This window comes from Mytilus trossulus, unplaced genomic scaffold (assembly GCF_036588685.1).
Source record: "Mytilus trossulus isolate FHL-02 unplaced genomic scaffold, PNRI_Mtr1.1.1.hap1 h1tg000085l___fragment_1__unscaffolded, whole genome shotgun sequence".
Classification (NCBI taxonomy): domain Eukaryota; kingdom Metazoa; phylum Mollusca; class Bivalvia; order Mytilida; family Mytilidae; genus Mytilus; species Mytilus trossulus.
In genome coordinates, this window is record NW_026963295.1 from 2,552,265 (window position 1) to 2,574,129 (window position 21,865).

The window sequence follows — 21,865 nt, forward strand, 5'->3', positions numbered from 1 at the left end:
CAACGTGTTTTTATATCCATGGCTTTCTGTTTCAATAAAATTGAGAATAGAAATTGGGAATATGTTAAAGAGACGACAACGTCCTCGACCAAAGAGATTTGAGCATGCCTGGTAAAGGTAATTAATACAGAAAAATGCGATTGGTTCGAACCAAATTTATAAGGTGTTATTTTCATTTACAGACCACAAAAGCATTTCCAAAAGATTTTTCTTCACCGATATGATGAAAGGAATGATGGAAGGGATGAAATCGTCAATGGGAGGAATGATGACAGGCGCCGAGAAGATGGCATGCGATTCTACATGTGGAGTATGCGATTGTGGAGGTATATGCTTTATATGACGGACACAACTTCTGCAGTCCCAAACTTTTTGGCAAATGTTTTTTTCTATTCTTGAATTGTTTGCATTTTATCTTGTCAATTTTGTTCCCCTTTTAAAAAAAATTCAACGATTCAAAAGGCAGTTTAAATTGACCACTATTTTGGTTCAAAAAGGGCACAAAAAGCCAACTTAGTTATATCAAAGATGAACTTTCATTTATATGAAATTTATCCAAATAAAAAAAAAAGGTAAGACTTTAGGATCAAATTGATACTCAAAATAGTGGAGTTTGCTCCAAAAGAACTTTTACAAAGTCAAACAGTTTTATTCCTTTTGAAAACAAAATAGTGATAAAAAAAGACCAATAAAAACATGGTAGGAAAGACTTCCATATGCATGACACCTCTTTTGTTGAAGAAATATGCATACAGAAACTAAAGTTTGGATATAAATGCACATTAAAAGTAATTCTTGACAAACGGTTACAAAATGTAGACGGTTATATAATAACAACAGTTGGTTTTCCTCCTATAAGAATAAGAATAAGAATACTTTATTGATCCAATTATGGACCCTGGCGGGTTTTAAATTTCATACAATGATAACAATGATTTGTGTTATATAAACAATGAAATATATGACAATAGTACATTGAACAGTTATTACATGCACGTGGAAGAGAACGTAATATGGGAGACAATCAATTTCTGTAAGGATTATTCCCCTTTAAACAGATATGGTGTTTTGAGCTGCATAAAAATGAAATGCAGCCCCAACTGATTATTTTTCTCCCATGTACACACAGCAACCAATTACTAGATATTTATGTATATACTTATATTTCTTTCACAATTGCAAGAATATGATAAGCGCCTTGGAGATTTGACTGCAGTTTAAATTCAAAATATATATATGGATAAACTAAAAGAGATTTACCCATTAACATAATTTGTGGATCTCAATTCAAAACTCTGGATAATAAAAATATTTAACTTTTTAAGTATATGTTTATCTTCAGTGGTCATTAACCATAAAAATTTTGATTTGCAGTCTTAGTTATTAAAATTTTGACAGTGATCATGAGCTTGCGCAAACAATGATGATTCCCGACATTTATTAAACAATGGACAGTTTATGAAAAAATAAAACTCATCTCCAATATCATTATGAGAACAAAAATTACAAGTCCTCTGTGACCTTTCTATATGTTTGTTCTTATGTCGCTCTTTTTCTACTCGTAATTGTTGGGCACTTATGCGAAATTTATATAAAATTTGTCTTGATTGGAAACTTTGAATATCAAGATATATTTCCATTTGGAAATTACTTTTATGAGAAAAATATATATCTAGCTTTCCATTAACATTATCTTTATCATTGAACCATGCTTCTAAAAATAATGTCTTTAACTTTTTCATAATAAGTTGTTTTAATCTATTAATTGAATAATCAATACAATATGTTTCTTTCAATTCAAACTTTTGTAAAATTAATTTGACAGAGGAATACCATGTCATAGTGTTATTTTCATGCATATCTTTGTTACATAAAAACGCTTCTTTCAATAAATTTGAGTTACAATGATGTAATCTATGCAGATAGCTTATCATAGATATAACAATATTAAAATATAAAGGAAATTTACCTAATTCTGATTGTATACAGCAACATTTGTACTTTTATTATTTAAGCCTAAAATATGCTTACAGAACTTTAAGTTTATTTTATCAGCAATATTATTCTGGTATATTTTTTCAAGTACATTTGTAGAATCTTTTTTTACAAGAAGCAGAGTTGGTTTTAAACATTCCCCATATCTCTGATCCATACAAAATAATAGGTTTAATGGTATTGTCAACAGATGTAAATTTGTTTTAATACTAGCATTTGAGCCAGATAAATATCTATTAAGTTTATAGATCTTTATATGAAGCTTTTAAAGATTTATTAAATAAGACTTCTTTTGCATAATTAAATAGGCCACTTGACTGGAATATAACTCCAAGGTATTTATATTTGAAAACAGTTTCAATTAATTTTTAAAATAGAATGGTTCTTTTATGTGGCGTCCACTTTTATTAAAACTAGTTTTTTTTTAAAGTTTACATTAAGGCACCAGGTATCACAGTATGATTCCAATGACTTCAAGCGCTTTTGAAGTCCATTAGCAGAATCAGAAAATACAATAACATCATCTTCATACATAAGACAGTCTATGCGACTATTGCTGAGTTTTACACTATCAGGACAATTTAGTAAATAGTTAGGTAGATCATTTATGAATAGAGTAAAACGGGCAGGACTTAAAACACCCCCTTGTCTAACCCCAATATAACAGTTAAAAATGGACCTAGTTTGTTATCAACTTTTACTCTTAGATTATTAAGGTTCATCATAACAAATGGACAAATATGGCGTATTTTTACCTCAAAAACTACTCTGTGTACAGACTTACCTGTGCTGTTTGAAAAGTTTTAATGCCTAGCATCCACTAGATATATAAAAGTTAAATGCATTTTGTGTTTAAGAAAGATAAAATCTTTCTTGGTTTTTGCTGGGCATTTTTTTCCTTTCTTCAGAAGGTGCAAAAATAAACAAACACCTGCATTACTTTGATACTGTCCACTCACTGACTCAGATAAACTCTTTAACTCACCTATAGTTGTGAAGATACCTGGTGTCCATGTCAATTAAGGACAATGAAAACAATACAAACCAGTTTTTTACCTGAGGGAGCATCTCATAGTTGTTCCACAACTTAGTCAATTTTCACACCCTTTGCATGAAGGAAAAAAAAATGCCCATCAAAATCCAAAAGACATTTTATCTTTCTGAAACACAAAATGGATTTAACTTTTTCATATCTAGTAGATGCTGGGCATTAAAACTTTTCCAACTTTACAGCTAAGTCTGTACTCAGAGTAATTTTTGGTGTGTAAATACAGCCATATTTGTCCGTTTGTTATGATGAACCTTAAGTGTATACAAGTGTTTAATTAACTGGTAAAATTTTCCCCCAATGTCTGACTTTACAATTTAACATAAACACAACTGTTGTTACGGTGTCTATCGCAAGAACATCCATTCGACCATTTCTCGATTTAACATATATTTAGATTAAGAAAGATTTGCATTTAAGAGTATCATCAAGTTCATTTGTATAACAATATATTAACAGTGTATTGACGTGACTGTTATATACAGACTAGTAACCAGTAATCCACCATTTCAGGTAATTGCTTCGATCGACAGCCATGCAAACTTTGTAAGGATTTACTCTGCTCCAATAACCAAATAAGTATGTATGATTCTTCTTATATATCTAAATATATCCTAATGTTTGTTATGGAAAACAATTCTGCTTTTACATATAAAGCATACTAGAAAGTGAATTGATTAAAAACTTTATTACTAATGGAAATTCAGGGGACAACTTTTGCACTCAGTGGAATAGCAAACTTATCCCTGAGACAGTTCAATCCTCAGTCACAGTTGATCGCGAACCATTCGTCTCAGCTCGGCCGATTCCGTACCATCATCTTCCGAGGATTGCCGAATGGATCGCGAATATGTTCAAAGAACTACTTTTCAATATAGGCAGATGAGGCTTTACTTTTTTTTTTTATAAATTAGATTATGAATGTGTCCAAATCTATTTTCTGCTTCAGTATACCTAAAATAATCATTTCTGCAATGTTATTACATGATGCAATTTGTTTCATTGAGGTACATGTTTCTATATTATATAGATTCATAGCGTTAATTATGAACACGAATTACGTACAGTTTTGAATCAAACTTAAATTTTAAAATGTATGATATTTCTTTGAGATACCCAACATCAAAGCCAGACAACAATACCAAACGCTTCTACTCAAGCTGCGAACAAACAACCAACAAACATTTAAAAACAAACACCAATTATACATATATCATATAAAAAAACAAATACACCCTTTTTCGCGTCTTCTGAAGAAAACTTTGATTAAAAATAGTAAACTACCACAACCTTACATGTAGATAAACTTTTACAACTTTGAATTGTGTTACTATTTAACGAGCAAAACATTTACAAGAAACTATAACTATCATGAGCTGAATGGATTACTCGAATTATAAACAAACTTCTTTTCTTATGAGTTCATTTAACAAAATGAAATAATCTGCCTGAAATTTGTGACACTTTCATACAAAAACATATGACCTAACATGTACATTCAGAGGCGACCAAAACCAATTGTACAAAATGTATACGTCTTTTTTGTTTAATTGTTAAATTATGCCAATACTAAAATATCCTTTAATCACCAAGGCTTACAATTTCATGTTTTCTTGTTTATATTACAAAGGTTACCAGATAACTGACAAGACAACGACAAAAGCAACAATAGCACCTACCCCCATGTTTACCAGCCCGTCTACAGCAGACACTCAATCTCCAATAACTGTGACACAAAAAGGTAACATACAATAGAAAGAACATCACTTATATATAAAACACTGGAACGTACATGTAGTAAATTAACACGAAAGTAGTCAATCGATGTTCAAATATCGTAAATCGACCGGGCAGAGACAAATAAAGATAAAAAAAACCCAAAAAAAACCAAACAAAACAAAACCCAAACCCAAACCACTTCCAAAAAAAACCCTTAAAAATCTCCATTATAACAGCGAGGGAATCGCCAAAATGAAATTAAGTTAAGGAGATGCGTTGTTGTAATAAAACGGAGCTAGATAAACGAAATATTAAAGAGGTGTGAGTTAATTTGATTTCCCTTTAACTCCGTCTATCTTCACCACAGCATATCCTGCAAAACAATCTCTACCAAATAATTCAGAGTTGAGTTTGATGTTCAAAAAGTAAAATCACAAAAATACTGAACATAGAGGAAAATCAATTCGGAAAGTCCATATTCACATGGCAAAATCAAACAACAAAACGTATAAAAAACGAATGGACAAGAACTGTTATATTCCTGACTAGGTACAGGAATTTTCAAATGTAGAAAATGGTGGATTAAACCAGGTTTGATGTTTGATGAACAATTGATGTTCATTCATTCGAAGAACATGATATTTTTTTTAATTGAATTTACCTAGTAGTTTTGTATCTTTGAACCAATTTCTTTTCATCTTTGATACAATTTCTTTTCAGTTAAGTCAATTGCAGTGTTTTTTTTATGCCCCACCTACGATAGTAGAGGGGCATTATGTTTTCTGGTCTGTGCGTCCGTTCGTCCGTCCGTCCGTCTGTTCGTCCGTCTGTCCCGCTTCAGGTTAAAGTTGGTCAAGGTAGTTTTGATGAAGCTGAAGTCCAATCAATTTGAAACTTAATACACATGTTCCTTTTGATATGATCTTTCTAATTTTAAAGCCAAATTAAAATTTTGACCCAAATTTCACGGTCCACTGAACTTAGAAAATGAAAGTGCGAGTTTCAGGTTAAAGTTTTTAGTCAAGGTAGTTTTTGATGTCCAATCAACTTAAAACTTAGTACACATGTTCCCTATGATATGATCTTTCTAATTTTGATGCCTAACTATATATTTTTTACCCGTTTCCACGGTCCATTGAACATGGAAAATGATAATGCGAGTGGGGCATCCGTGTACTTTGGACATATTCTTGTTTTTCTTCTGTAGTGCTGCTACACATATGTCCCAGATTAGGAGAAGATTGAGCATTTTAACGTCAAATCGTTGTGCGCTTGTTCAAAGTCAGGAACCTGTAGTTAAGTGGTTGTCATTGGTTTCTGTTTGTATTATTTCGTAAATTATTCTATTATGGATTATAGCCGTTGGAATTTTCATTTGAATTGTTTCACATTTATCATCATATGTCGGGGCCATTGGTGTTTTGTCTTTGTCGAAGGTCGTAAGGCTACCTATAAGAGCTCACATTTATTTCATTTGAACTCCGATGGAATGTGATCTCCTTGTCAGTCATACTACGTTTCCTTTTATTTTGGTTTACCATTCGGTAATTATTTCATTAAATGCTGATATATAGAATAAGCTTTAGGCTATTTTATTACATCAGCAACATTACTTCATATTCATAATTCATTCTCAAACGACAGATCTTATATATTCTTAATGAATAACTGAATATTAAAAAATAGAAATAAATGCATTTACACCAGCTTAAAAAGTAAACTAACACAAGTACCGAACTCCAAGGAAATTTTAAACGAAAAGTGCCAAACCAAATTGCAAAATCAAAATCTCAAAAACACCAAACGAATGTTTAACAACTGACATTGGTAGAACTTATTTCGAAAATGGTGGATTTAACCTGGTTGTATAGCTGAACTTCTCACTTGCATTAGAGTCGCATAAAAATTAAAACGATGAATTAATTTTTGATTTCTAAGCTTCGACCAACAGCCCATGTCAAAGCTCGCCTTGTGTGAATGGCGGCTTGTGTGTGGAAAAAGACCAGAGTTATTTATGTTACTGTCAAAGTTCTCCACTTGGTTCTATAATAAATACTGGGAAGAGATGTGAATTGAACATAGATTTACCTAAGACATTGAGTAAGTATTTTAATTTCATCTATATACACAATTTTTTTTACGAATTGATAAACTGATATTGTATAAAAAATTATGAAAATAGGTTAATATTCTAGTGGTAGTGGTCTTGTCTTTACGTTTAGAATTGAATTTCTGCACACAATATTATCTATGTCGAAAAGACACCTCCTTACAAAGGAAAATAAAAACTGTCAACAATTAATTGACACGAGTTTAAGGAGACAGACCAACAATTCACCAACTATAATTTAGAACATATAAGAAACCCCTTCTTCACAAAACATATAGCTTTTAGTTTCATTGTTTACTTCAACTAACAAAAACAGTTGTAAAACTTTTGGTGAAATTGAAATACATCAAGACCAATTTGAGCCAAACTCTACTAGTTTCAGAGTTTGCATTAAAAATGTAAAATTCATGATTTACCTAGTATCTCATAATTTTAATTTAAAGTAAAATATTTACAAAACTGTAAAAAAAAAAATAGTTGAACAGTTAGGGATTTTAAATTCGATGATCTGACACCGGACGCTAGAAACAAAGTGCTCTATCAGACGAGCTCGATACAAAACATTTGAAAACTTTTATAATTCAAAGTGCATTTAATTTATTTGCATTTGCACCCATCTGTTTATGATCAGTCTACAAGATAGGATTTGAACATTCAATGTCACTAAACCATCAGTCATACTGAATGAAAAAACAAGGAAAATTAAAGAGGTTTTAAAAAAATACATAAATACTTAAGTACTATGATCAATAAATAACAAAGACAGAAAGGCCCACTCAACATAATTGATAATTCAAAGAATCTTTTGTAGAATAAATAAATATTTTATTTCATATATTCCAGCAACAACATGGCTCCACATATTCGGAAAATAGCAGCAGCATTATAGAAATGATATATTTATGATAACAAACGATTTAATGATCCTGTCTAATAACTTTGTTTATACGCAAGAATAAATAGGTGAAAACAGTATAATTCATATTCAATGTACCATACAGTCTACAGAAAAATGATGGTTGACAAACTAGTAGCTGTTGTTTTGCATGAATGCATTTCAAATAAACTCTTCATAGATTACATGACTAAATTCTGTAAATACGCCAGATGCGGGTTTCGTCTACAAAAGACTCATCAGTGACGCTCGAATCCAAAAAAGTTAAAAAGGCCAAATAAAGTACGAAGTTGAAGAGCATTGAGGACCAACATTTTCAAGAGCATGGTGGATGACACTTGAATGGCAGGAGACGTTTACTCAGCTTTTGTTTGTTAAATTAACTTGTATCATTTGGCTGCTGAAAGTGTTTTAAAAAACCCAATCGATTTTGTATTTATTTTTAGATTCCAATGATTTATTTTGATTCACACATATATCGTGCCTTTTAACATTGTACATACCACCATAAGCAACAGAAAAGTTGACTGAACAAAATTTGCCTTATTAGGATTCATCACCGAGTAAACTTGAACGTAACAATTAAATCTGCATGAAATTTACAGTTATATTTCTCATTTGTGTACCTGCCGCTTGATTAAGCCAAATACCTCTTTCCTGTTGACATTGACGTTGACATGACATACTAGTACATAGTTGATTTCCATTGACAGATAAATCCAAATCACATTTGCAAAAATAAAGGCATCAGTAGTATACCGCTGTTCTAAACTCGTAAATCGATGAACAAAAAACAAAATCGGGGTAACAAACTAAAACTGAGGAAAACGCATTAAATATAAGTTAGAGGAGAACAGCGACACAACATTAAAATGTAACACACACAGAAACGGACTAAGCAGTAAAACAATCCGATGAGAATAACAAATATAACATCAATACCAAATACATGAATATGGGATAGAAAAGTACCGTGACGCGACTTATAGTAATGTGAATTCACACTCAAATATAAGAGAAAACAAACGACACAACGGAAAACAACGTTGAAAAGTAACAGACACAGAAACGAACTATAATATAACAATGTTTCTAACTTGGTACAGGACATTTGTAAAGAAAAACATGGTGGGTTGAACCTAGTTTTTGGGCATTAAAAGACACTTACATTACACACCTTACACTGCAAAAGTATGTGCTCAGCTTATCAACGGACGCAATTTTATCACCTATCGTCGTCCTTAATTTATGAACGTTTTCTAAAATCATTTCATTAGAAACCACTAGACCTTTCGAATTTGCTCAAATGCATTAACATATAATTAAGTGTCTTACTATGCTTACTATGCTTACTATACTATAAACAAATATATCGATTGCTTCCCCCAGAACTAGAACTGCAGCTGTAACTATATATCTATCACAAAAGCAGATACAATGACCCCTGAGAGATATCGAATGTTGTATTATACTAAATATACAAGGTATACGTCTGTCTTCTGTCGTCGTTATCTTTCCCAGCTATCGATTTTATTTTGGGAGAACCTCTGAATTGACTGAGACTAAACTAAGCAGAGATATTTGGTACCCATTTGTCGACGTTTTATATAACTGTGGAAAAATGAATAACATGCATTTATTCAATACAAATTCCCTTTTAGTCTTGGGCTTATCATTTCGATATTTTTATCATCTGTATTCATAGTTCAATTAAGGAGGAACACAAATCACGTTGTCTCATCATTCACTGATCGAAAAAAACAAATGCCAGGATGGCACACATGGCTTTATTAATCACATATTTTGCAACACACAACCTTGGCTCAGGCCGAACAGCAAGCCAAAGGATACAAAATGACTGAAAACGTGAAAACTATTTTCATGTCAAATTTATAGTCAATCTACTTTTAAAATTTCAATAATGCTTTCTCATTTTGTGTCAGCGCAAATACCACATGTTATCTTGAAAAAAAAACATTGTTTGATCAACAGAAATACAAACTTATTAATATACCAGGTTTATAATTTTTGTTCGCACCATATTCGTTCCTTCTACATTAGACTCAAATCAAATGGGTTCTATAAATTTTGGGATTTCAAAAATTTGGCATTGATAGTTCATTGTGATGTCAAATCCATAACATCGAACAATTATTTTCAAAAAGACTTCAAATCTGTATATAACCTTGCAGTGCCTAAAGTTAAAGTTTGTAAATATTTGACAGGGAATAATATTTCTCTGAAAGATGTTCTCTGGTCGATTGGAGGATTTTCGGATCCCCCCTCCAGATATAATGTAAAATACTTTGCACCATAACACCCATTTCATTAAAGATTTCAATAGCTTATGAAGGGTTTGTACCAAAATTGAAGAAAACGAATGCAAATTTGAGGAAGAAGTCAGAGAGAGACCTTTACCGCCATTTTTAAAGATATATATAATATCTCAAAATGGATCTCCACAATCTATCAATATGATTAGCTTCAAGGAAATTTTGAGTAATTTTAGCAATAGTTACTTATATTCTTGCTGTCATTATCATACTATTGCACTCAGCAAATCAATAAATGGAAGACTTTTATGGTATGATTTCTTGACACTATTTTTGCAGTAGAGGTGTATCCAAACAAATGAAAAATAACGAAAGTACTGCCAACAATTCGCTCTCTTTCCACTTTGGAATCCGGGTTATATTACGACGACATTTTATTGATTCCATGTCCATTCAACATATTTCCTAAATGCAAACGCATGCAAAACTGCGATAACTATGTCATGTTTAATGTTAATCTTTATTTTAGAGTCTTTTTACCTTTTATACTGATATGACATAAATAATAAAGTATTTTTTTCAATTTAAAATCCATGTAATTCTCCTGTTCTCTTTAGGCGAGTCTGCTATCAAACGTTTTTATGGTAGGCCTTCCAAATTCTCTCCATCAATAAAATAAAATTCTATAAAAACCTTTCTAACTCGTATTATTCGAGCAAGGAATGAAATTGTGAAGTTGAATAATGTCACTTTTGCTTATAGAATAATCTGCATCAGGTATTCTAGAGATCAAAAGTTTAAACGTCAAGTAATTTTATAGGTAGGACAGAATTTCTTACTCTTTTGGAACACATGAGATATTTTCCGGTACAAATAAACAAAGCAAAACAGACAGACAAACATATAGAAAATAGCAGTTCAATTTTCTAAAGCTATCATATTCATTTGTGCTTACCGATATGTTTCTAAAACTCCTTTGTAAAGTGGTTTGATTTAGTCAGTTTACACGAATTAAAGTCTTCCTTTTTGAATTTACCCTGGAGTTCGGAATTTTTCATCTTTTGTTTTTGCAGGATTAGATAAAAAGAAAGTCTACTATAAGACGTATAGATATATTATGGTTACAATATTATGATGGTTTCCCAAAACCATATAATTCATTACATTCAAATTGTATGCTGTGAAATGATGGTCATTGTAATATTCAATGAGACATGGTAACACCAGCAGACGTGATCAAATTAATCAGTATAGTGATTTATATCCCTTCTTGATTTTCTCCGTAGAGGGTTACTGCCTACAAGGAATCTATTGAAACAAGGAATTATACATTTAATTGAAGTTGTCATACGAAACATCGGGCTAATTTGATGGTGCAAAATGTGGTCATTCTGACTATGATCATGGAACACATTCATGATCATTTATGCATCTGCTTTTCTGAATTCTTTGTTTGTTTTAGGTCAACACTCTATTCTTTTTCTTTTTCTTTTGCCCATTAACCATTACTAGTATTCATCACATTGTAGCACCTCTTTATTTTGTATCCTTATTTTGTGTTCAAATTTTCCCTCAAGTGTTATGTATTATTTATTCTCTATTCACTTTTTTCTATACGAATCGAACTAGACTTAAATAAATATTCCATGACTGTCATTAAAGTCAAACCAGATAATTACAGATATACAGATAAACAAAAATTAAACGGACGAACGCTAAATCATGCAGTACTTTGAATATAAATATACATTAATAACAAAGGTGATCAGTAATATAGTATACATCTTTACATAATTCCCCGTTTGCTCTACCTTATTATCTGATATGGCCTAGTGGACATTAGATTGGACATACACTGATAAGCTATTCACCTTTATAGAATAACTTTGGAAGAATATTTCAGAATGGTAGGTGTAGTAATGCCAATACAAACTTTAATTATATTAGTTACTTCCAATATATACCAGCATAGATGGATTAGAAGAAATAAGAATTTTCGTGATCAATGATACATTGTTCTTTGACTTAGGAATCCTCCTCATATATCCATCCGTAGAAGAATGCTTAGTCAAATAGTATTCAAAACCGTACTACGCGCATGTTAATGAAAGTCGCCCTAAGTTCAGTCCATATATTTGTTGATATATTGTTATCTATTGGAAGAACATTATTTTGTTTATCTCTTGTTAATTAAAATTGTTTCGCACTTAGAGGAAAAATGGTCAACCAATATAACAGATGTAATATATTTTAACGATGAAAATATTATAGGGTTATAGCATGAATATTGGGGAATATTGTCCCGAGTAAAATTTTATATTGCACGAGCTTGCGAGTGCAATATATGTTCTACGAGGGACAATATTCCCAAATATTCATGCAATAACCCTTTTATTGTATAGCAATATAATATTTTAAAGTAAAGATTGGTTTAAACTAAGATTTAAACGTTGATGACGTCATGAATTTTGAAGATTTATTGCACTAGTGCAATATTAGAATTTATTGCACGCTAACTTTTGGTTACGTTCTGTGGGAAATATTATATTGCCATACAATAATAATAGTTACTGCACCAAATAAATAAAGAATAATTCTCTTGTTATGCTTCTAAATTAGAAATACAATTGAAATCAATCCAAACCCTCACCGGAACCATTTTGTCTTCCAGATTTTCAATTTAAGGGGGCTCGCGGGTCTAAATGAATTTTTTTGTTTTATATAAGATATCTCTATATTTTTCTATGAATGAACTTTATCTTATCCTTAATATAAAAATGAAATAAAAATATGGGGTCACCGTTCATTTACGCTCACAATCTGCCGTCAAAAAATGCATACATTTTTGTTAATGTCCTTTTTTTCTGTTGAACTAATAGGAGAAATAGCGGTAATATCGAAATAAAAAAAGAACTAAATTACAGAAATCGCTTAAATTTTACAATTATTTACTTTATGTACAGCTTATTAGAAAACAACAATAAAAAATATAGGTCACCGATGAGTTAAAAAAGATATTTCAATTCTAATGCCAAAAAAGGGCATTTTTTAACCAAAGGGAGATAATTTAGAGCTTTTTTTAATGATATCGACATTTTAAAAGTCACCTGGGGTCAACACGAATTGATTTTTTGGAATAATTTTTGTACCATAAGATAAAGTAACAACTACTGAAGGTAATTAATAGAATTTGTAGTGTAAAATAAAAAAAAAAAAATTCTTCTAAAAATCTTATACCCGCGAGCCTCCTTAAAAGTTAAAAAAAATAGTTTTCACAATTCCCTGAATGTTTTATTTCCGTTTTTTTCATTTATTCGTCGAACATAGGCAAAGTTTGTGATAAAATCAAATATATTGTGAGCTTTTTTCTCTAGATACCCTGTTCGTTTGAGGATTTGATCTTCACCAATTTGTAAGGGCAGTATTAAAAATGAGGTGAAATATATGACATTTCATCAAGTTGGTTTCAATCTAATATGTTTGAACTTCAAAGTGATGGTTTTTTCTTGCATGCCGGGAAAAAATAGACATCTACATTGTACATAAAAAGGACAACATCTATAGTGTCGACCTGGTTAGCTTTTCAAACAATCCAAAAATGTATCCTCATAAATAAAAAAAAATATAATGTTTCAGAGCTTAAATTGATTTGAACATTTCGTGTAAAAAAACTTAAGGCGAAGTGTACGTAATTGCACGCCCCTAGCGGAATACGGGATTAATAACGTTCGACGTTAGTTACGCAAGTTATCTCCCTTACTCCAAGAAAGGACACACGAAAGAAAAAATACTTCGTTCGGTCTATCATAAATCCAACAAGCATTCCCGTGCTGTCTTAAAAAACCTAATCTTGAGAAATTATCTGAGTTATTTCAGTTAGAAATCAAAGCATTCTATTGTTTCGTGCAGCCTGACTTTAATACCAGTTGATTTTTATTTTTATTTTAGACGTATGGGACATGAAAGTCATTTCGTGTAAAACTTATGATATCAACAGATTGTAAAAATTCCTCACCGCAGAATTATACATAAATAAACATGTGACGATTGTACTTTTATTGATATCAAATTAATAAAAATGAAACATTAACACTGCATGAAATGATTAGTTTAAGGAATCATTAAACTACTTGAAAATCAGTTGTAAGTTCCGAGTTTATTATTTTCCTGTTAGTTTATTGGTCAAGTAAACGCAATATTTAATAGTAGTTTACAAATGGTTTACTGGATGCAGTAAGTTCACGAATCGACACCTGATTTACTGTCCAGTATTTTTCAAATTTATTGAAGTTTAATAGACATACAACTTCAAATTTAATGTAGAGGATACCTGTATAACATGATTTACTACACATTAAAGTCAAAGATATTCCAAACAGAAAGCTGTTTACTGTGGTTTTAATTCTGATTAAACATCGAGTTGCAAATTTAATACAACAATAAACTTTCATTTAATGCAAATTGAAATCAGATTCAATTCCAAGTTTAAAGATTTAATGTGTGATATAACTAGATTTACTTCAAATTGAAACTCATTTTGACTCCATATGCTATAAACAAATGTGTGTATTATTCGTGTTTGTTGCACTAAATATATGCCAATTGATCTGCAAATGCACTACAGAAAACAGTTTTCATCAATATATCACCAATAACAGTTCTCACAAACTCTATCATAATGCATGACATATTTGTTTATGCAAAAATTCGCCAGTATTACAAATAAAGCCATAATTGTGCACCCTAAGTTGCCTCAACCAATAATTCGAATAAAAGACTCATGACTGCCTCAAAATATGAGATAATTACAATGAGAGAAACAAGCTGTCTGTAATGGAGAATTTGCCTGACTAAAGCGAAAACCTGAATAAAAAAACCAATTGTATAACGTATTAACTAACTTTATTCTTTATTTTCGATTTACAAATACATGACATATGAAAGAACTAACATTCCTTTCTATAATAATTTGAAAACAAGAACAATATCTGCATACATATTGAATTATACAACTCTAATTTTGTGCATTTTGATTTTTTTTGTTATACTGAGCTGTTTTAAGGAACAATAAAACATACATAAAACATAACATTTAAATATAATAAATATTACGATATTTGAAGATTCCTATTGTTGTGGTCTGGGAACAGTATATGTAACATATATATTTTCCTGTTGTGATGGATTCCATTTTATTACCTAATTGATCCTAATTTTAAACTTACAATTGTTTTAATAGAAAGAGTTAGTTCCCTTTGAATACAAACGTTTGAGCTGAATAATGAAATCCAACATAATTTGGAGGGTTTAAAAAGCCCCCAATTATATGCAACCGGTTACCCCGTTCTTATAAAAATAATAATTATTCGAAAATTATCATACTGATGTTTTTTATAAGAATCTTAATAATTATGAACGTATTTATAAAACTTTAAGTTAAAACAAAACTTTCTAAATATCCCGCTTCTGTACCGTAGTTATATTTTATTTCATTACAACACCCGATATCCAAAAGTGAATGTTGTTTATTCTCTTCTTTTAATTGCTAATTATTTCACTCTTAATCTTTACATATAAATATTCAAAATATCCGTCTTATCACTTTTCAACTGACATAACTTGTAAACTAATAAGTGTAAATCATTCGTTTAAATATGAGTTTGTAACGTTTAAATAAGTTTACAATTAAAGCAAAATTCTGTTTATCTATGTCTGCACTTTAAACATACCTTCATTTTCCTTCGTATTAAACTTTAAAAAAATCTTCATTTTTTTAAAGATACGAAAAACGTTCTTATTCCAACAAGAGTTGTTTCCCTTTCATTGTTCAATTGTTATAACGAATCCCATAATATTATAAGTCCCTAGTTACGTACGTGTGTATATGTTTAAAATATTATATTTGATTATGCTTGCTTGGACACCAATGAGCAAAATATACAATGAAGAGTTTCACAAAGACAAGGATTTTTAATGTAAAACCAGCTGTTGTCTACATGCATTGTATAATTGCTTACATAATTGCTTACATCAGGATAGCAGATTCACTTTTATTACTACTACATGGCTTTTTCATATATTGTATAATCACGCACAAAAGAAACATTAAAACATATTGAAATTTAATTTATCCGAAGTTTCTCACTATTTCGAAGAATTTCCATTTTGTCTTAAACAATTTACTACTGTGTGTGTGCAAATAAAATAAACTACTTGTTTACGCAGGAGCACATCATATATTGAACAAAAACAACGGAGAAAATTCAATAAAATAATCATTGTTTACATATATTTTCCGTGATGTTAGTTTTCAAATCAAAAAGGTTATAATTTTGTTTTGCCAATGATATGTTATTTATAATTTTGCCTATTACTACAGTATTGTTGTTTCAAGAAGCACTTTAAATTAACTATTTGTATCAAAACATCCTCTTACGACCCGCTTGTTGTTGTTGAAGACAGTATGCTGACATGAGGGTGTATTTTTTGTATAATTGTTCGCATCCATTTGATTTCGTGATGACTGATATATGTTAACATAATAATTGAAAATTACCAGCGATTTTCTTTGTTTTTGTAGCTTTGGACATTTAATTATGTAAAAATTAATAACAATTACATGTAGCAATTACTGCATACCTAAAAAATATACAGTTTAATCAATGATTTTTACTATCTAAACACCCATTCATGTCCTGGCACGACTTCTGGTTTTTTCCTTAAAGAAACTGCCCCAACCTTTCGAATATTATTCTGCTGTCTGCTTCTCTTACTCAGTTTATTTTCGTGTTTCTGGTCTAGGTTTTTTGACTAATTTGGCAAAATCGTCAGACCTCCAATGCAGAAGTGTGACGATAAACGACCCTTCGTCTTCTGAATCGGTTTGTTCAGAAGACATATACTGTATCTCCATACTTTGCATAACTGTTTCTTTTTGTTCTTTTGGCATGCTGGATTTTTCTTTTAATGCCTTTTTTCTGTTGTTTAATTTCTAAAAAAACGAATTAAGCTCTAATCAAAATTCCTTTAATTTCATTTTGAATACATACAAATAGATTCTATATATGCCTCAATAACTCTCCTTCAATAAAAACATTATTATTTTCGTTATTTCTATAAACAATAACGTCCAGCAAAAAGCAATCTATTTTTTTTTGTGTGTAATAACACCTAATATAAGAAAGCCATATTTTGATTGGTTGGTAGCTATAGCCAGTGTATTTTTCGCATATACTAATATTTTTCCTCATTTCAAACGAATTTGCCTGTTTTTCATCACTGCCGGTGAATTTGCCTGAAATACCATGGTATTTGTCATTTTGGATATTCCTTTTTATACCCTCTCGAGCATCCTCCCTCAAAAAAACTTAGATATGACGTTACATAAAAAAGCGAGCTAACGCGTATTAGTACATGTATAATTACCACAGTTTTATGATAATTTCCTCTTAGCCTCAAAATTGTGCATAAAAATGTTAAGGAATTGTAGCTTTCAAGTTATTAAAATTGCTGTTACAAAATATTAGAAATTATCATAAATTAAGGAATGTATATCCCTCATGCAAAGCTCTGATTCCTTTTACGAATTTGACTATAATTTTTGGACCTTGTTGATTATAGCTCTTCATCTTTTATATAAGCTTTGGATTTCAAATATTTTGGCCACGAGCATCACTGAAGAGACATGATTTGTCGAAATGCGCATCTGGTGCAACAAAACATTTATCACAATCTTTATTTTCATTTTTACAAATTGTTGTTATTACAATTAGATTAATATAATGATCAAATGAACACTTGAAATTAAATATTTGTTTAATTGTATATTTGAATCCTATTTGGTACTCTCGCCCAAGGTGACACTTGCTAACACAAGTAATGTAATATTTTTTACATTTACATGTTTGCAGTTCATTCATGTTCCTTTGCATTTGCATTTTTGTAAAGTTTCTAATATTCTAAACAATTGTCCTCCCACATTATGTTAACTTCCGATATAGTCAATTTCAATGATCATCATTCAAATAATCAATGTATTACTGATCAACATGCTAAAAAAAAGATGTTAACTGATTTAAGTAGCGTGATTTTTCTAAAAACATGTATTAAAAAATAAAGTTACAATTGAAATTTTCCATATTAATTTAAGAGTTAGGTTATGTAATCTGCTACATGCATTTGTAACTCATAAACTTAAGCAAGTTTTTAATAATATCCGACCGTATGAGTATTTTGAAAAAGTAGCGTACGGTCCAAATACTCATACGGTCTGGAACACTTACAAAAAACGTTATGTTTCTGAATCAGACTCATATGTTCTACTCTATTAATATGAATAATCAACCGAGTTAAAACATGCTATGAATACACTAACTTGAGAAATGCTAAAATATAAGAATAACTCAACTGTTTTATGGTGGACGTGTCTTGCAAAAACCGAAAACCATGGTAACAAGCTGTACAATGATTGTCGACATGTTTTTGTGTGCGTTAAATAATCCTTATACATGTTTTAGCGATAAGAAAGAACGACAGCTACGTAGCTTTCGTCTGTAACTTTTAATCATGATTTACTTCGCTTTCTAAGTTAATAGCATCTGTCACAACCTACCTTGAAATGAAAGATGTTTACCAGTTAACTAAAGATATAAGATATACATTGCATTTTACATTGCCGTGGACGACGATATTCAGCTGATAAACCAAACTGCACAACAAAAGATTAAACACTAATTTTTCAATTATTAATTTTAGGGAGCACATGTATGCGAAATATGAATCTCCTAATTGGTACGATAATCCAGAGCTAGCAGTTTGAACTACGAGTTCCTCGATAGAAGTTTAATATTCTTCTTTTCAAGTATTTGATCAAAATGCTTAAAATGGTGAACTTGTAGTCATCATTTCGATAGTGTTACATGCGCCATTATAATTTGAAAGACCCTTATGGACTGTTTATAGCACAGATAACTGAGAAATTGTTATATTTTTTTTTATATTATATCATCTTTTCCCCCATATTCCCGTTTATCTTATTTCTCCCTAAATGCAACTAATATAATTTGAGGTATACACCAATTTGCAATACTATGGGTGATATCATGTATATGTGTTCTTGTTGAAATCAGGGTTTGAGCATCATCCAAACATTTGTAGGGATAAATATTTGTGAATAGGCAAGTATCCAAGCAAAATATTTGTAAATTCTAGCTGTATTCCATGTTTTCTTCGGAAAGAGGCGGTTGTGTATTTTTATTGTATAATAAAGATGTAAGTTGTTTCACGGGGAGTAGGTCAGTATCCAGTTGAAGACATGTAACTCTGACCAATATTGAATTCTTTTTGGCATGTCATTTTTTATATATTTAGTTTTTTTATTTACTACTAAAACGAAAAACAGGAAAAAGGTAGAAATTCATACTTTTTGTATAAAATACCTGACCTTACCGTATTCAATTTTGTCATTGTCATTGACTGTAAATATTGAAGCTTCAATATATTTTTTTTTGAAGGCCTAGCTTTCATTTAAACAACTAACTATAATAGTAACATAGTTTATTTTGCAAACATAAGAATCAAGGTCCTTTTTAATAGTGGAACACTCCAAATATTATTTGTTTTCATTTATAAAAGATAGTACGGTGACCGAGTAAGGAAAACTCGCTTATTTAAGGAGTTTAATTGTCATTCGGACTATACGGCTATAAATCACAGTATTGGTAGTTCAAAGGTTTTACTTAACGTTTTGACTTGTCGTCAAAAAATCGTACGGTGCAATTTTCATAAAATGGACTTTGAAGTACGTTAGTTTACTTGAACGAAAAATCGACAGAGAAAAAGTTTTGAGGTCAACATTGTAAAATAACATTCGTGATATGATATATGTTATTATATAAATTATTGTTATAACGTATTCATGTTATTTTAACGATTCCAAATAAAGTTTAGCATAATTAATTCGTTATTAAAGAGTTTTTGTAAAAGTTTAACACTACGAATACTTTGCATTTGATAGAGTACGTTCCAATTTAATTTCATATATTTTTTTTTATCGCAAATAGTAAAATAATTCACATTTATATAATATTTCATACATTTGTACCTTTATTAATCAACAATATCAAATTCATTTGTCTCAAAAGCACTATTGCAGCAATTCAAGCCAGACAAAAATTATAACGCTCATATGACGGAGCTATTCGAAGCTTATATACAGCCTCTTATAGATATATATACGCAATTAGGATGTTATGTATTATTTACATTTACATACTGGAATATGTTCCTTGAAGCAGTAGACATTTAGCTGTCAAATGTTTAGAGCAGAACGAGAAGGAAATTGGTCTCTTCCTTGAGATCGTCATCTTAAATGAAACATTATATTTTTGTAACCAACCGTAGCGTACGAAGGTGGATACTCGATATGCTTCAATTTTCTGAGAACATTCGATCACCTTTTATAGATGGCTACTTCGCTTTTTATACAGATCCTGGATATTTTAACAGTACTACGACATGGCAACAGAAAAGACCGTTATAATAGCCTCACGAGGATTAGGTGACACTTTAGGCATAACAAATCAAAAGTCTGCGCTTGTTAGATGGACCCTTACTAGACATTTAATAGAATCCATTTGTCGTTTAATGCTGAAAAGGGATGGACTTGATGCAAATTATGCCAATTCACAAGAAGAAACAAAGCCAACAGCAAAGAAAAGAGATAAAGAACATGTTATTGCCATTGTGAACCATCTGAATTATCCATGACTGATCCCTTGGGTGTGGAATTCCTCCCTCAATGTCTTATCAATATCTCTTCTTAAATGCATGCTTCAAGAAATATTCGAGGTTATTTACTCACAGTAGTCGAGGGAGGCTTGAACATGTCTAAACATTTTATCACTTGTGCTCTTTCCTAATATCAAAAGGAATTTTTATAGTCCAATATCTAAGTCAAACACAAACCTTAAATATAAATCGGGGGAAATTCTGTCAGGTCGCATAAATCCATAACTTGTGATTAGACGTGCACTGATTTTGGGAAAATGTAGAGATGATCTTATCACAGAGCATGTGTTGTCGCACCCATTCTATTATCCCCTTTTCAAAATGACGGCACCATGAGAAAATCATGCAAGTCGGATTTTGTGAAGCAATTCGAATCTTAAGTCTCTTGTGCACTTTCCCTACCTTCCTTTATACCATCACTCACAACTTACATAAGAGATGGTATGGCATTGGCTCAATTTATTAATGCAAAAAAAGGTAAAACATACGGCGACCTTGCAGCTAACTATTAAAACAAAATATGTCCCAATACTTTTCTATGGCGCACATAGTAGCATATTGTTTTGACCACTACGATACAAACAACTGTATAAAATTTGCAGAAAGGGAACGCCGTATAGAGACTGCATGAAGCTTCCATGAAAGTGTATCAGATTATAGAGCGGAGAACTATTCCTGACTGGAAAACTTTGACAAATCCCATAAGATTCCACCTGATGTGAGCTTTACATAGTCAAAACGTTTGTTAATTCCAACACTGTTCATGGCTGTCGTTCCTTGTTCGGCACTCAAGAAAAGGCATATACCCAATGCCTTAACCTTTGACACGGAGTTTAGGGAAATGTGAAACAATCATACGGACCTCTTATACAATTGTAATTGTTCTGTGTGTTCGCTACTATAAAAAATAGGTCACATACAAGAGAGTTGAAGTTGCAGATGTCTTTCCCCAACAATTTGTAAACTATTGCCTGCTACACATGTACTTACCGGATGCAACGCAACTTCGTCTCTTTTTGGAGTAGGTATACAAACTG

At 31.0% G+C, this 21,865-nt stretch overlaps 1 protein-coding gene across 1 annotated transcript in view; it reads left to right on the top strand.

Moving 5' to 3' along the window:
• The window catches only part of LOC134699741 (uncharacterized), a 34,601-nt gene extending 26,827 nt beyond the window's left edge, over window positions 1-7,774 (top strand). The window contains exons 4-8 of the mRNA XM_063561170.1: window positions 183-326; window positions 3,557-3,622; window positions 4,674-4,784; window positions 6,701-6,862; window positions 7,716-7,774. Coding sequence (XP_063417240.1) covers window positions 183-326; window positions 3,557-3,622; window positions 4,674-4,784; window positions 6,701-6,862; window positions 7,716-7,747 — 515 coding nt within the window. The 3' untranslated portion in view covers window positions 7,748-7,774. The remainder of the gene's footprint in view (window positions 1-182; window positions 327-3,556; window positions 3,623-4,673; window positions 4,785-6,700; window positions 6,863-7,715) is intronic.
• The last annotated feature ends 14,091 nt before the right edge of the window (window positions 7,775-21,865 follow it).